Source organism: Aquarana catesbeiana, linkage group LG13 (genome assembly GCF_042186555.1).
Source record: "Aquarana catesbeiana isolate 2022-GZ linkage group LG13, ASM4218655v1, whole genome shotgun sequence".
Classification (NCBI taxonomy): Eukaryota; Metazoa; Chordata; class Amphibia; order Anura; family Ranidae; genus Aquarana; species Aquarana catesbeiana.
In genome coordinates, this window is record NC_133336.1 from 215,789,003 (window position 1) to 215,805,188 (window position 16,186).

The window sequence follows — 16,186 nt, forward strand, 5'->3', positions numbered from 1 at the left end:
ATCGGCACTTTCGTCGAAGGCTGGTATTTGGTCGGCTATGTCCTTCAAGTGAGAATGGTGAAAGGCATCTTCATGAGTAGAGATCTCCTCTTTGTTGCTTGGGATTTGGTTGCACTCAGTGATAGTGGACAAGAATATTTCCACATTGTCATTCAAGGGAGCAACTACAAGACCACTGGCTCTCCTACCTAAGACTTCTGTAGTGCTGGCACAAGTGCTCAGGGTATAAGGTAGAGCATCTCCTGTTATGTTCAACAATTCAAAAAACTGTGTTCTTGCAAGAGATCTGTTGCTCTGCTCATCCAGAATAGTATACAGTCTTATGGCCTTTTCAGGTTGACCTTTGGGGTATTCACGAACCAAGCCAATCTTTGCACAGGATTTATCGCAGAGTCCTTCTCCACAGACTTATGTACATGTAGAGAACACTGAGGTGGAAGGTGCTGTTTGATCTGTGTGCTCCCCGTCTTGCTTTGAATCAGGAAGATTGTTTGTGAGTGTAGTAGAGTTGTGCGGATATTGAGGAAGAGCTTGCACATGGTCATCACTGTCACACTCTATACATTTGATGATAGCTTTAGAGTCCTTTGCAAAGTGTTCTGTGGAGGCACAGCATTTGTAGCAAACTCCAAATTTCTTTAAAAGTTCCTTACGATCTTGTAGGGTTTTCTTTTTAAAGCCAATACATTTCTTAAGTGGATGTGGTTTATTATGTATCGGACATTGGCGATTTGGGTTCTCAATTTTCTTGTTTTGATGAGTCTTTTCGAGAACTGTAACAGATGCAGGTAGAACATTCGTCCTTTTCACTAACACTGGACCTCTACGGTCTCTGTGTGTCATACGTGTGTTCATAGGTCTTGGAGAGGGTGAACTGAGAGGGTTACAGTCACCATTGGAGAAACTTGGGTCATTTTTTGGTGTCTGCAATTCTTGTGATGAACTCTCAGAAGTAGGAAAACGGAGGAAAGGCAACTTTGAGTTTCCTTATACTTTGATCCAAACGCTGCCCATTTTTCTTAAATGTCATATGGTAGCTTGAGAACAATAGGGTTGATGCCACGAGCGGTGTCAAGGTAACTGAGACTAGATAAGTTGATGTCCGCCTTAGCAAGTTGAAGCTCTAATAGAACATGGCTGAGTTCTTGAAACTTGAGATTGTCTGTAGAAGAAATATTTGGGAAGCTTTGCAACCTTTTGAATAAGACATCTTCAATGGCCTCTGGGCTGCCAAAGGTACATTTGAGTCTGTCCCAAGCAGCATTAAGGCTTGCAGTGGGGTTGTCGATATGAACTGCTTTGAGCCTCTTGATGTGTTCAGTTGACTTGGGACCTAGCTATCTGATGAGCAGATCTAATTCCTCTGTGGCATTGATGTCTAGGTCGCTCATAGTGGCCTTAAAGGTGGATTTCCAGCCTCTGTAATTTTCAGGCTTGTCATCAAACTTGGTAAGGCCTGTCTTATTGAGCTCCCTGCGGAGCATGTATTTAGCAAACTGTGACATGTCCCTGTTCTTAGACTTTAGATGCATGACTGCAGGTGGAACAGAGTTAGTTGTGATGGCTGGTGCATTGACATTAAGTGACTTGGGAACATATGTTGGTGCGAAGGCATTCAATGCTGGAACTGGCTTTAAGTTCATTGACATGTTGGGTTTGTAGCTGTGGATTAGTGTGCTTGCCAGGGGGTACTTGGTTAGTGCCAAAGTAAGGTGGACAGTCTGTTATATGCATACCAGCGTCTGCTGCTTGCTGAGATGCTGCAGTCTGGTGTACTGGAAGATATAAAGGTAAATTGTCTTGAGGTGCAGTAAGTGCAGATAAGAGACTTTGAGTGCTTTGGTTGCTGTGACAGGGAGTTGACATTCTGGAGAGGTATGTGAGGAATCTGAAGCATAAGATACAACTGAGTGTCTGCAACTGTTGTCTCTTTCGCTTTCACTAGCGGCTTGTTCTAAGACCCTTAACTTTGCCATGGCTGTGGCATGCTCACATTGTTTTTCCAAAACATCTGTTTTTTGGCGTGCAGCTTCAGCTTCGTTCTCTGCTTTTTGGCATGCGGCTTCAGCTTCTTTCTCTGCTTTCTTTTGGGCGAAAGCTGCCTGAATTTTAGAAGCTTCAGCGTCTGCACGGGCCTTTTATGAGTTGTTGACTGAGTGCAGAAGATCTTGATTGTAGGGATTTGGAAGATCTTGTGGAGCGTCTAGTAGATGCAGAGCGATAAGATCTGGATTCATGAAGGCGTGTTATTCTCACTTCTGCCTTTGTTTGCACCATTAAATTGTCTCTTTCAAGATTGAGCTCCTCAAATCCCTTTTTAATTCTTCCAATGACCCTTGAGTGTTGTACCGCCTTAAGAGATCAGTATATTTAACACACCGTCTTTGATAACTCTCATAAGCAACATTTAATTGCTTGATAGCGCCCTCTAGTTGTAATGGCTCGTGAGATTGTTGAGGGAGAGAGCAGACATGCATTTAACAGTATTAAACCATAAGCAGCAGTTCTTCTTTGTCAGCTTTAAGATTCTCTTGCACCTTTCAGGTTGTTTTTGTTGAGCGTTTTTCCCTTTGGTTTGATTCAGGGTTTAATTCCTCATCTGGAAGGAGTACTAAACCTGGCTGTGCATCCCCAGATTGCATACTGTCTTGCTGAAACATCTTGTTAACAAGGAGGGGATTTATAGTACAGTTTTCAGCAGCAGAGAAATGTATCAATTTGCTGTGTCTGAGATCAGGTTTCTTAGGCTGCAGTTTAAGAAAGGTTTAATGTGATCCAGTCCACATGTGTGCTGAAATGCATTACTGGGAGAATGAACAAAGGGCGGGACTAGTTATACAGGATAAGCTGAGATACAGGAAAGGGAGGGACCAGGGGCAGAATAATACATATAACATTTAAAGGCATATCACAAGGCATGTGAAACATGACACTCCCCGTTGATCTCGAAGGTCCAGCCTGTGACGAGGAAATATCCATCTTCAGAGATGAAGGCAGTAACATGCATCAATCCTTCATACCTCCCTTTGACTCAAGTTGATGACTTGTCTTCTTCTTTGGGCAAAAGAAGTACTAGTTCCATTATAGGCCTGAAAGTAAAAGTGTGCAGAACCTCCTTTCATTACTTTAATGTCTACTTTCCGTACTTTTCCACCAATACTTGGCATAGTCTTTGTAATAAGACCCATAGGCCAATGGTTGCGATGAGAATCTGTCGAACTTGAGATGAGTTTATCATTCAAAAGTACTGGTGGAGATAGCCATGATGTGTCCATAAATGCACGACTGCCGCGATCAGCAGGGTTGAGGTTAGTGGGAACATAGTGCCATTGTTCAGGCTTGGAGAACTTCCTAATACGTTCCACTCTGTTATTTGGTAGTCTCTTTCTTGTGATACGAAATGGTAGAGGTGCTACCCAACTGTTGGAATCATCTTGGTAGAACTCTTTACTCATGGTTTTCAAGAATCCTTTGTCTTCCATGGTAGCTGCCAACTCCTGGTCTTTAGTGGTTACTTCGAACACTGTGTTTCCGATGTTGTCATCCCAGACATTAAGGGCATATCACAAGGCATGTGAAACATGGCAAGAATATATCAATATGGATCTGTCATGAGGGGATGAGATAGAGAGATGTTCTGCAGATCTGTGGAGGGGTCAGTGATGGCATAATCTGCAGAATATATCAATATGGATCTGTCAGGAGGGGGGTGGTAGGGAGTGATGCTCTGCAGATCTCTAGAGAGGTCAGTGAAGGAATAATCTGCAGAATATCTCAATATGGATCTGTCAGGAGGGGGAGGGGATGAAGTGATGCTCTGCAGAGAGAGGTCAATGGTGGGATATTTGGTGTCATCTCTCTTTCAGGGGAAATATTTCGAGATTCAGTTCAGCAGGGGCGGGGAGCCGGATGGCGGGAGGATCTCGAACTTCCTGTTGGAGAAGTCCCGGGTGGTCAGCCAGAATACTGGGGAGAGGAACTTCCACATCTTCTACCAGGTGAGATGACGTTCCTGGGTTCCTGATTTGGTCACGGTTCTCTCCAGGTTCACCTGTCTGTTGTGACCCTCAGATGGCACCTGGCGGGTCATTCTGGGCCATGAAGCTGACACTCTTTCTTCTACTTTCACAGCTGCTAGATGGCGCCACGGCAGAAGACCGCGAGAATCTGGGAGTGACGACCCCCGATTATTATTTATACCTCAACCAGTCAGCAGTGTACCATGTGGAGGACGTCAGCGACAAGCAGGAGTTTGCGGAGACCATGGTGAGTAGGGAAGGGAGACCATGGTGAGTAGGGAAGGGAGACCATGGTGAGTAGGGAAGGGAGACCATGGTGAGTAGGGAAGGGAGACCTTGGTTAGTAGGGAAGGGAGAACATGGTGGGTGGTGAGTAGGGAAAGGAGACCATGGTGAGTAGAGAACAGATACTCGCATTGGTCTTCGGACCAATTGATGCCAAAATGGAAAGATCCCCAATTAGCAAACTTCTGGAATATTCTGACTTTACTAATTTCTCCTCTCCCATCATCTTTGTCCCCCGATTGTCTCTGTACCTGGCTCTTATTTTTGCCCCTCCTTTTCACTCCGGACAGGCGGCGATGGACGTGGTGGGTCTCACCCATGAAGAGCAGGCCAACGTCCTTCAGATAGTGGCGGGAATCCTCCATCTGGGGAACATTGCCTTCAAAGAGGATGGGAACTACGCTGTGGTGGAGAGCACAGACTGTGAGTGCTGGCGGTGGAGACTCTGATCTCTGTTATGAGGGGCTGTTATTTCCTTGGGGGTCCCAAGATAGTGGTAGGGATTTGGTTCAAACTGGTTACCATCAGATGTATAGAAGAAGAGTTATCGTTCTTGACCAATGTGCCATTTAGATGCCAATCCGGCATCCAATGCACTGCCAGTATACAGCACATCTGATTGGTTCTTTTTCTGTCTCCGCTCAGTCTTGGCCTTCCCGGCCTATCTGTTGGGCATTGACCAGGGGCGGTTGCAGGAGAAGTTGACCAGCCGGAAGATGGACAGTAAATGGGGCGGAAAGTCAGAGGTGATCGACGTGACGCTGAACAAGGAGCAGGCGTGCTTCACCCGGGACGCGCTCTCCAAAGCCCTGTACACCCGGCTCTTCGATTTTCTGGTGGAGGTGAGATAGCGGAGATTGGAGCTCCAATAAATAGGTTGGCAAGTGACTGGTCCTCGTCCATGATATAGCTCTCTCCTCTCTTGGCAGGCGGTGAATAAGGCGATGCGGAAGGACGTGGAGGAATACAATATCGGAGTTTTGGATATTTATGGATTTGAGATATTTCAGGTGAGAGATCAGAGTATGTTGTACAAGTACACGGCACCCGTGGGCGAGATTAGCGGAGGGCTGTGTCCTGCTCCTGGACCAGGTGTATATAGATCAGTGCCGCACTGGGAAGAGGGGGATAGGTGGGGGAGGTGTGTGACATTAACTTTAATTGTTGCCATTTCACAGAAAAATGGATTTGAACAATTTTGTATCAACTTTGTGAATGAAAAACTGCAACAGATCTTCATTGAGCTGACCCTGAAAGCCGAACAGGTGAGCAAACCCGACCGCTGGGGTGTCTGTCCGTATGTCTGTAGGGTTGGAGCTTCTGTCCATCTGCTTGTAGGGTTGGGGCATATGTCTGTAGGGTTGCAGGGATACATCTGTTGGGGAAGTTTGCAGGGTTAAGGACATCCATCTGTAGAGTTGGGAGCATCTCTGTGTAGGTTTGTGGGTGTCCATCTGTCTGTAGGGTTTGGGGTGTACGTCTATAGGGTTGAAGGGAGTCCAAATCTCTGTAGGGTTAGGGATGTCCATCTATAGGGTAGAAGGGAGTCCATCTCTCTGTAAGGTTAAGGTGTCCCTATGTCCGTAGGGTTGAGGGCATCTATTTGTCTATAGGGTTAAGCGTGTCCATCTGTAGGGTTGGACACATCTCTGTGTAGGTTTGGTGACGTTCATCTGTCTGTAGGGTTTGAGGTGTTCGTCTATAGGGTTGGCGGGAATCCATTTGTCTGTAGAGTTTGGGGCATACATCTGTAGGGTTGGGGTAGTCCATTTCTCTGTGGGGTTAAGGGGTCCATATGTCTGTAGGGTTGAGGGCATCCATTTGTCTATAGGGTTGGGGGTGTCCATCTGTCTTTAGGGTTAGGTACGTTTATAGGGTCAAGGGCATCCATCTGTAGGGTTGGGAGCATCTCTCTGTGTAGGTTTGGGGGTGTCCATCTGTCTGTAGGGGTTGGGGGGAGTGCATTTGTCTGTAGAGATAGAGATGTCCATCTGTAGGATTGAGTGAGTCCATTTGTTGGTAGGGTTTGGGGCATACGTCTGTAGGGTTGGGGTAGTCCATTTCTCTGTAGGGTTAAGGTGTCCATGTGTCTGTAGGGTTTGGGGGCATCCATTTGTCTATAGCAGTGGTTCGTAACCTCAGTCCTCAAGTACCCCCAACGGGCCATGTTTTGGGAACTTCCCATAGATAAAATAGCTCTTATCAATACCATGTCCTTGATATTGATTTAAAACAACTGTGCAAAGTAAGGGAAAACCTGAAAACATGGACCGTTGGAGGGTACTTGAGGACTGAGGTTGAGAACCACTGGTCTATAGGGTTGGAGGTGTCTATATGTCTTTAGGGTTAGGAAAGTTTGTAGGGTCAAGGGCATCCGTCTGTTGGGTTGGGAGTGTCTGTGTGTAGGTTTGGGGGTGTCTATCTGTCTGTAGGGTTGAGGGCATCCATTTGTCTATATAATTGGGGTGTCCATCGCTCTGTAGGGTTAAGGTGTCCATTTCTCTGTAGGGTTGGGGGCATGCCTAACATTAGGAGCATACGTCTATAGAGTTGGGGATGTCCGTCTGTCTTTCATGGAATTTGTCCACTGAAATTGCCTCATGTTGTTGCAGGAAGAATATGTCCAAGAGGGGATCCACTGGAATCCGATTGAGTATTTCAACAACAAGATTGTGTGTGACCTGATAGAGAACAAAGTGGTGAGTGACCAGACATGGGATGGGGTGGATTTGCAATGGTAGGGGGTTCATAGATTAGAAGGAGGGGTATGGTAGTTAGAGGTATGGGGTGGTAGTGGGGTGTGAATGGGATGGTAGAAAGGTGGATTGGATGGGATGAAGGCGATGTGCGTAGATTGGGAGGGTTGTAGGATGGTAGGGAGCTGGATGGGATGTGGTGAAGGGTGAGTGTAGAATAGCAGGGGCAGGGGGCAAAGCAGGGGGTGTAGGATGGTAAGGGTGAGCATGGAATGGGGGTTGTATGTGAGACTGAATTGGCATCTGCTGGATCTTCCACAATTGAACACTTTGAACTACTTGTTGCTCTCAGTTCATAAACTGTCCTCTATTTCCAGAGTCCTCCGGGGGTCATGAGCATCCTGGACGACGTCTGCGCCACCATGCACGCCAAAGGTGAGGGCGCCGATCAGACGCTCCTCCAGAAACTACAGTCCGCCATCGGCAACCACGAGCATTTCAACAGCTGGAACAAAGGTTTCATTATCCACCACTATGCAGGCAAGGTAAGGAGCGGAGACGGCCCATCACTGGGTGGGGGGGAGATGACCCTTAAACTGGGATTTGTGAAGTAAGGTAACGGGGCTTAGACATGTGCGGTTCGTTTTGTTCCGAAACGAAATTTGGACAATTTTTTTTTTTTGCTTTTCGAAATTTTGTATGTAACCTGAATTTCTGAATTACAATAGTAACGAATTTTAAACAAATCCAAGATAACTAAATTAAATTCGGCCAAAATTCCAATCCAATTCAAAAACAAGAACAGAAAATAAAGGCATCGGATAGAATAGAAAAGAATAGAAAAACATATAATAGAATAAAATAGACTATACAATAGAATAGAAAAAAAGAATAGAATCAAATACTGTAGAATATAACCATCTTCCGAAATTTGAATAGAATAAAATAGAAAGAAATAGAATAAAAGAATATAACTGACTTCCAAAATTCAAATTTGAATAGAATAAAATAGAACAAAAACAACAGAATAAAAGAATATAACTGACTTCCAAAATTCAAATAGAATAAATTTGACTTTTGTATAGAATAGAGTAGAAAAAAATATAACCATCTTCCGATTTGAATTTAAATAACTAGACTAGACGATAAAAGATAATAGAAATAGAATGGAATAGAAAAGAAAGATTAATAAGTCTTTCAAAATTCGAATAGAATAAATTGAAATTTGAACACGAATAAACGAATCAAATTCCAAAAACGAATTAAATTATTTAACTAAACAAAATTATTTAAATAACGAAACAAATGTGTAATGGGGCCTGCGAACCGTATTTGGTCGATTTGACATTTTTCTCCAGTTCTTTTATTAGGCCCCGCCCCCGAGGGTCTCTGTGTACAGTTGGATCACAACTGATGAGACTAAACCTCAGCGTCTGTTTCCTGTCCTCAGGTATCGTATGATGTAGAAGGATTCTGTGAGCGTAATCGAGACGTCCTCTTCACCGATCTCATTGAATTAATGCAGAGCAGTGAAATGTGAGTTCTCCCCTCCCAGTCCCCCCTACCTACCTACTACCTACCGACCAACCCACCCACCTGCATATGTTTTGTATCTTTTATATTAAAGTGTGTCTAAGGGTTGACCTTTTTTTTCAGTTTTGGGTGGAGTGTGAAAGGGTTAGACCCTCTGTTGGGATGTTTTTATTTGTGGCAGGGCCTCTTTTAGAAATTTGGGGCCCCATCCATCCTCTATGACAGGTCGCCCCCCATGACTAAGACCCTACTGGGGAGAAATGTGTCAGGAGTAGGGGCCTTTCAGGAGAATACTTCTGGTTTAGTACATTTGGCTAGATGAGCAATAAAGCTTGTTGACAACACAGAAAACACAAATTGAAGGGTGGCTCTTCCATGTAATTTTTGGAACGATGCATGCCAAGTCTTCGGCCCCCCCCAGTTGACCCAATGGGGCCCATGCCTGCTATAGAGGTACTGTCTGTACCCCACCCTCCCCATCTGCAGCCTTGGTTGGAGGTGTAGAAAAAGCGGGAGGGAACCCCAGTTCTGCAGTCCAAAGAGATAATCTTAAAACATCCAAGGTGACAAGCCAACTCGTTTCCGGGGCTATAGGGGATCTTCATCAGGGCTGTGGAGTTATATAGAATTTATAAATTAAATTAATTTTTAATTTTACCTAAAAAAAAAAAAATTTGTTTCTGCTCTTGATATACTTGATTTGATGATGTGATAACATTTCCCTCGCAGACCGTTCATCAGGGCTCGTTTCCCCGAGAACCTCAACGCAGATAAGAAAGGACGACCGAGCACCGCCAGCAGCAAGATCAAGGTGAGACCTCTGACTTCCCGAAATGCGTGAATACAGAATATCTACAGTTCAGTTTTGTTTTATGGGAACTTTAAGGTGGAGTACTTTTTATTGCGGTGAATGTGTCGCCCCCTTTCCTGAGGTTTTCTGGCCCTCTAACCGGCTGCGCTGTTTTATCAACGGGGGGGGGGGGGGGGGGGGGTTGGTTGGCTGCGTTGAATGTCACTCCTGTGTATATCTCCCAACTGTCTTCCATGTTTGTTCCCCGTAGAAACAAGCCAACGACTTGGTGCAGACGCTGATGAAGTGCACCCCCCACTACATCCGCTGCATAAAACCCAATGAGTCCAAGAAGGCACGGGACTGGGAGGACAACAGGTAACTAGGAAAGTGTAACTGTAGGGCTGGGGGTGTCCTTCTGTCTGTAGGAAATGGGGCATCCCTCTGTAGAGTTGGGGGTGACCGCATGTAGGGTTGGGGCATCCGTCTGTAAAGAAAGGAATGGGAGGACAACATTAAACTGGGAAAGGGTAACTGTAGGGTCGGGGGTGTCAATCTGTCTGTAGGCTTAAGGTGTCCATCTGTTTGTAGGGTTGGGAACATGTCTCAGTAAGGTCGGGGTGTCCATCTGCCTGTAGGGTTGGGGTTCCCATTTGTCTGTAGGGTTGGGGACATGTCCCTGTAGGGTTGGGGTTCCCATTTGTCTGTATGGTTGGGGACATGTCCCTGTAGGCATGGGGTGTCAATCTGTCTGTAGGGTTGGGCTCTTGTCTCTGTAGGGCGGGGATGTCCATCTGTCAGTAGGGTTGGGGACGTGTCCCTGTGCAGTTGGGGTGTCCATCTGTTTGTAGGGTTGTAGAAAAGTCCCTGTAGGGTTGGACACATATGTAGGGTTGGGGAAACGTTTCTGTAGGGTTGGGGTGTCCATCTGTCTGTAGGGTTAGGGACATGTCCTTGTAGGGTTGGGGTGTCCATCTGTCTGTAGGGTTAGGGACATGTCCTTGTAGGGTTGGGGTGTCCATCTTTCTGTAGGATTGAGCATGTGTCTCTGTAGGGCGGGGCTATCTATCTGTCTGTAGGGTTGGGGACATGTCCTTGTAGGCACAGGGTGTCCATCTGTCTGTAGGGTTGGGCACGTGTCTCTGTAGGGCGGGGGTATCCATCTGTCTGTAAGGTTGGGCACTTGTCTCTGTGGGGTTGGGGTGTCCATCTGTTTGTAGGGTTTGGGACATGTCCCTGTAGGCATGGGGTGTCCATCTGTAGGGTTGAGCACATGTCTCTGTAGGGTTGGAGTGTCCATCTGTCTGTAGGGTTGGGCATGTGTCTCTGTAGGGTGGGGGTGTCCATCTGTCTGTAGGGTTGGGGGGGCTATTTGTTTGGGTTGGGGCGTCCATCTGTTTTTAGGGTTGGGGGTGACTGTAGAGTGGGGAGCATCTGTCTGTAGGAAATAGGGCTTCCCTCTGTAGGGTTGGGGGCATCCATCTGTCTGTAGGGAAAGGAATGGGAGGACAAAAGGTAACTGTGAAAGGAAGGGGCTTGCAATTAGCCGAGGGTGGGGTCTGACTCTTCTTAATGTGCCTTCCCTTCAGGGTGAAACATCAGGTAGAATACTTGGGTCTGCGTGAGAACATCCGGGTACGCCGCGCTGGATACGCCTATCGCAGAATCTTCCGAAAATTCCTCAACAGGTGAGAGACAGCTCGTGCACATGGGCTGCCATCTTCTCTATGCTCCACTGAGTATTCATTGGATGACACAATGGACCTCTGGGGTGCGGGCTCCAATCCTAGGTGGAGGAACATTAAGATGCTCCTACCCCTATAGGCTGAACCGCTCTTTTTGCTCAGTGTCCTGGTAGACGTAACTCCGATGCAATACGCAAAGGCCTGGAGGCCCCTAAATCTTCCACTTATTGTAACATCAAAGTCACCGTGAGCTTTTTTGGTACCCTAAGTTCTGTTGGGCTTTCCTCCATCTTGCAATGACCACTGCCTGTCCTCCTGGTCTGATATTTTTTTCTCTCCTGCTTGACCAACAATTTTTGGGACCACTCTTCTGTGTCCCTAGAGGTCAGTCTTTGCCCCAGAAGTCTGCAGTGTCCCCCCAGATAACTCAACAAGGAAAGGATTTTAGAGGCCGTCTGAAACGCGCACACTTTTGTTACTTGGCTTTATTTTGCTGGTTGATTATCTCATCAGGTATGCTATATTGACGCGGGAGACGTGGCCGGAGTGGCGGGGGGACGAGAAGAAGGGCGTCCTCCACCTACTGAAGTCAGTGAACATGGACGCCGATCAGTACCAGCTGGGCAAGACCAAAGTCTTCATCAAGGCTCCGGAGTCGGTGAGTCCTTTGGCTTTGTGCATTTTGACAGAGATGGTGGCTGGGCACGTTTGGTCATCAGAAGCAGCGAATCGGAGAAGACATCTGGGAATCTGGTCACTCAGGTTTTTTTTTTTTTTTTTGTTTGTCTCTTTAGCTGTTCCTGCTGGAAGAGATGCGGGAGAGGAAGTACGACAATTATGCTCGTGTCATCCAAAAAGCCTGGCGCAAACATACCGCGGTCCGCAAGTACATCCGAATGAGAGAGGAAGGTAGGCACAGGATTGCAGAAAGTACCTGAGTGAGAAGCCTACGTTAGAAGCTTTTATTCAGTGCATATCACTATTTAGCTTCACCATGACATCATTACCCCAGAGCTAGCACACCACAGCTTCTATCTGAGGCTTCTCACAAAGAGTAATAAGCACAATTGCAATACTTAAAAAAAAAAAAAAAAAAATGGTTTCCTGTCTGCAGCTTCCAACATCATCTTGAACAAGAAGGAGCGAAGGCGGAACAGCATCAACCGCAACTTTGTGGGCGACTACATTGGGATGGACAGTCGCCCAGAACTGCGGCAGTTCGTTGGGCGCAGAGAAAGGATCGATTTTGCCGACACGGTGGTGAAATATGACCGCCGGTTCAAGGTCAGAGCCAAAGACCCGCATCCCCCACACCACACATCAGTGGATCTCTTCAAATGGCAATCGATAACTGTTTTCCTTTTGGTGTAGACACTGAAGCGCGATATGGTGTTGACTCCGAAGTTTGTGTACCTGATTGGTCGGGAGAAGATGAAACAGGGGCCCGAGAAAGGCCAAATCAAAGAGGTTCTGAAGAGGAAGATTGAATTGAAGGACATCCAGTTCGTCTCAATGAGGTAGGTAGCTGAAGGAAAATGTACACTGTCTTTAAATATCAGAAAACAAAGACTATGGCTGCCCGTGTCCCCATTGGGGGGGGGATTCCCCTCACTTCCTGTTCTGGTGACCACACAGGAAATTAGGAGGAATCTCCCCAGTGGGGACAAAAAAAAAAAAATCCACACATTGCACTATTCCATCCAAAACTAAGAAAAACGTTTCAGCAGGAGTTGGGTCTTAGCCAAAGCCCTGAAAATGGGTAGCATGTGCAGTACGCTATATGACCTATTCGTGTATGTTTCTCTCCAGCACACTTCAAGACGATTTCATTATTCTCCACGAAGCGCAATACGACAGCGTATTGGAAAGTGTCTTCAAGACCGAGTTCCTCAGCCTGCTCTACAAACGCTACGAGGAACGAATGCAGAAGAAGCTGGACGTCAGATTCAGCAATCAGTAAGCAGGGGCGGGGACTGCTTTACTTGTCCGTCCTCTGCGGGGCTCATGTAGCTTCCTATTGATCTGATGATCTTCAGATGGCCACGAATGGGCAGATCAGATATATGTTGCCAGTTGAGATGATCCACGATTGCCTGGATTGGGTTATGTCCAGGGTTTTTTTAGCAAGAACTCGGGGGGGGGGGGGGGGGGACACGCCGTTCCACCACTGAATAGGGTACTGGGGTGAGCTGGAGGGTCTGCTGATGTGACTGCTAGGGGATCTATTGTATTGTTGCTGGGGGGATCTATTGTTGCTGTGGGAGTCTATTGTTGCTAGGGGTCTATTACTGCTGGGGGGATCTATTGTTGCTGGCTGCAGTGGATTCTGGTCGGAGATGGGTAGGGGGTAGAGACAAGGGGTGACCTGGAAGTGGGGAGCACCTGCACCTATTTTCTGAGAAAAAAAAAATCCCTTATTACATAATTTCACTTAGTTAAGATGGTGATGTTCCTTCTGTCAGGTTGGAGTTCAAGGTGAAGAAGGAAGGTTGGACCCCCTGGGGAGCAGCAGGAACCCGGCAGATCCAATTCCAGACTGGATCCGGTGATGTGGCAGTACCGAAGGTAAATGGAAAGGTGCTGCTGGTTATGATTGGAGCCGGATTGCCCAAAAATTCCCGTGAGTATTCTCTGACCTTTGGGCATATCTTGTATTCTGGTTGAGAAGTGTCACAGTGGTACCTAACATCGTGCTGACTCTCTCCCGCCCAGGACCCACCAGGAAGGACAACCGCAAGAGCCAGTACCTGGGAGTCCATACCCAGAGCACCGGTGAGTGATACGCCAAGGACCAACTGAGCCAGACTGACGCCATTTTGTTTTGTTGTTCTGTATGAGTGGTGGTTACTGATTTATTTTTTTTGAAGGAGCGTGTTCCAAGGCTTTGGTACTATTTGAGTTCTCGACCTGAAACAAGCATGCAGGTCTGGAGTTCCGTCTCCACTGGCTGCATTGTGACTCCATGTCAATGACATTATGTAGTGACAAGGGTTTTGAAGATGACTGGGCGGGTCAGCAATGGTAGCGACTTCATCCAGTAACTGGAGAAATTAAGGGCATTGATTTTCCACAAGGACCAATCATTTACTTGTTTAGATCCTCCAATCATTGGTTGGTGTAGTCACATCATTTTCCTCTCCTCAGCTCCTTGGGGGAGGAGCTGTGTAAAAGACTATTTCTGCCCAGGGATAGAATTTTCTATGTAATCCTCTGTGTCTCCAATAAAATTTGTCATTAAATGTTCCTTCTTGTTGACCTCTGCAGGATCCCGCATCGCCAACGGAGGCAACAAAAAGGGTTTCCGGCCTTCTCTGCAACAACGAATGTCGTTCACATCCCGTCAGAGCAGCATCGACCAGCCGAGTCTTCCTAGGCAGGGCGCCAGTCCTCATGCCCGGGCGCCACCGAGCAACATGGACTTGGGATTCATGAGTGTGCCCGACCAGGGGGTGGCAGGGTTAGTATGGCAGACAAGGGAGAACAAAGGGACTTGTGTATATAAAGGTTAGAGGAAATGTTATCTTTAGGTTTCAGCCATCTAAAAAATTGGAGAATACGCAGTTTAAGGTGTGGGAATTATTTGCAAACACCCTTTACAAATCGTATAATGGCGGGAGAAAACACTGCTCGTGGCAGCCTGTTCACATTATTGTTTTTGCTTTCTAGCTTACAGCGGAGACTTTCCAAGGAGATGAAACCCGTGCCTGGAGGAGGGAGGTCCAAACCTGCGCCAAAGCCGAAACCTCAGCCGCAGCTCCCCTGCTGCCGCGCTCTTTACGCCTACGATGCCCAAGACACGGATGAGCTGAGCTTCAACGCCAATGACGTGCTTGAGATTGTCCGAGAGGGTTTGTATTAATGAGCCTGACTGTCCCTGGCACACCCCTTGGGTTTTAGTTCTTCCAATCATGGAGTCTCGGCATCACATGTGGGCATTACCTATGTAAATACAGCCTGCCTAGGAACACCCACGCTGACACCCACCTATTAAGGCGTGTTGATATTTGCATAGCCCTTCCCATGAGGAGTTTATTGGGGGACAATGGGGGTCTCTGAAGCTTTAGTTCTTGGCATAACTGAGGTCTACCTGTGACATTAGGCTCTTCCCCCACCAAGGGAATCTCAAGGATTTTACCTCCTGTTTTCTCCCCTGCAGATCCCTCCGGATGGTGGCAGGGCCGGCTTCGTGGGCGAGAAGGCCTGTTCCCCGGGAACTACGTAGAGAAGATCTGACGCCCGAGAACTACCGAAACCAAGACCCCGAATGTCGCCTGACACGGAGGAGGATGGAGACCTCAAATTTATAGAAGAATCTCGCATCGCTCATCTGCTGTGTAAGCGGAATTGGCACTCCACTTTGAGAAGGAAGCTCGGCGGATGCCTTCCCGCACTGTACATACCGAACACAATTCAGTCATCTTTTATTACTGCTTTTTACAGTTTTTATATTTTGTGCTAGGGGTGAACACTGCATATATTTATAGAAAAATAAAGTGAGGTCCCTCAGCGGAATCCACAGTCTCTGTGTAATTTTTGCTCTCTGGGTAGCTTAGAGGTGAGATGTGAGAGTGGAGCCCTGCTGTGGAGGAACCGGTGCAGTGGTCTCCAAAAAATTAGTGCCCTCTGGGTAGCTAAGGGGAGGGGTGTGGGATGGAGTCCTGCTGTGGAGAAACCAGTGCTGTTGTCTCTGAGGAATTACTGCCTTCTGGGTTGGGGTGAGGTCCTGCTCTGGAGGAACCAGTGCTGCGGTCTCAGAGGAATTACTGTCCTCTGCGTAGTTCAGGTGTGGGGTGTGGAGTCCTGTTGTAGAGGAACCAGAGTTGCGTTCCCTGTGGAATTACTGCTCTCTGGGTAGCTGAGGGGTGGGGTCCTGCTGTGGAGGAACCAGTGCTGTGGTCTCCGAGCAATTACTGCCCTCTGGGGTGGGATGTGGAGTCCTGGTGTGGAGGAACCAGTGTTGCAATCCCTGAGGAATTACTACCCTCTGGGTAGCTCAGGGGAGGAATCCTGCTGTGGAGGAGCCAGTGCTGCGGTCTCTGACCAATTACTGCCCTCTGGGTAGCTCAGGGTTGGGGTCCTGCTGTGGAGGAACCAGTACTGCGGTCTCTGAGGAATTACTGCCCTCTGGGTAGCTCAGGGTTGGGGTCCTGCTGTGGAGGAACCAGTGCTGCGGTCTCT

The 16,186-nt window shown here is 47.3% G+C and overlaps 1 protein-coding gene across 1 annotated transcript in view; it reads left to right on the forward strand.

Annotated features, from left to right (window-relative positions):
* The window catches only part of LOC141116410 (unconventional myosin-Ie-like), a 42,954-nt gene extending 27,434 nt beyond the window's left edge, over nt 1-15,520 (forward strand). The window contains exons 7-28 of the mRNA XM_073608665.1: nt 3,867-3,998; nt 4,132-4,266; nt 4,595-4,727; nt 4,950-5,146; nt 5,234-5,314; nt 5,483-5,569; nt 6,917-7,003; nt 7,378-7,545; nt 8,451-8,536; nt 9,263-9,344; nt 9,595-9,701; nt 10,913-11,011; nt 11,522-11,666; nt 11,803-11,917; nt 12,123-12,292; nt 12,380-12,525; nt 12,818-12,964; nt 13,471-13,628; nt 13,721-13,780; nt 14,273-14,465; nt 14,675-14,856; nt 15,165-15,520. Coding sequence (XP_073464766.1) covers nt 3,867-3,998; nt 4,132-4,266; nt 4,595-4,727; nt 4,950-5,146; nt 5,234-5,314; nt 5,483-5,569; nt 6,917-7,003; nt 7,378-7,545; nt 8,451-8,536; nt 9,263-9,344; nt 9,595-9,701; nt 10,913-11,011; nt 11,522-11,666; nt 11,803-11,917; nt 12,123-12,292; nt 12,380-12,525; nt 12,818-12,964; nt 13,471-13,628; nt 13,721-13,780; nt 14,273-14,465; nt 14,675-14,856; nt 15,165-15,241 — 2,787 coding nt within the window. The 3' untranslated portion in view covers nt 15,242-15,520. The remainder of the gene's footprint in view (nt 1-3,866; nt 3,999-4,131; nt 4,267-4,594; nt 4,728-4,949; nt 5,147-5,233; nt 5,315-5,482; nt 5,570-6,916; nt 7,004-7,377; nt 7,546-8,450; nt 8,537-9,262; nt 9,345-9,594; nt 9,702-10,912; nt 11,012-11,521; nt 11,667-11,802; nt 11,918-12,122; nt 12,293-12,379; nt 12,526-12,817; nt 12,965-13,470; nt 13,629-13,720; nt 13,781-14,272; nt 14,466-14,674; nt 14,857-15,164) is intronic.
* The last annotated feature ends 666 nt before the right edge of the window (nt 15,521-16,186 follow it).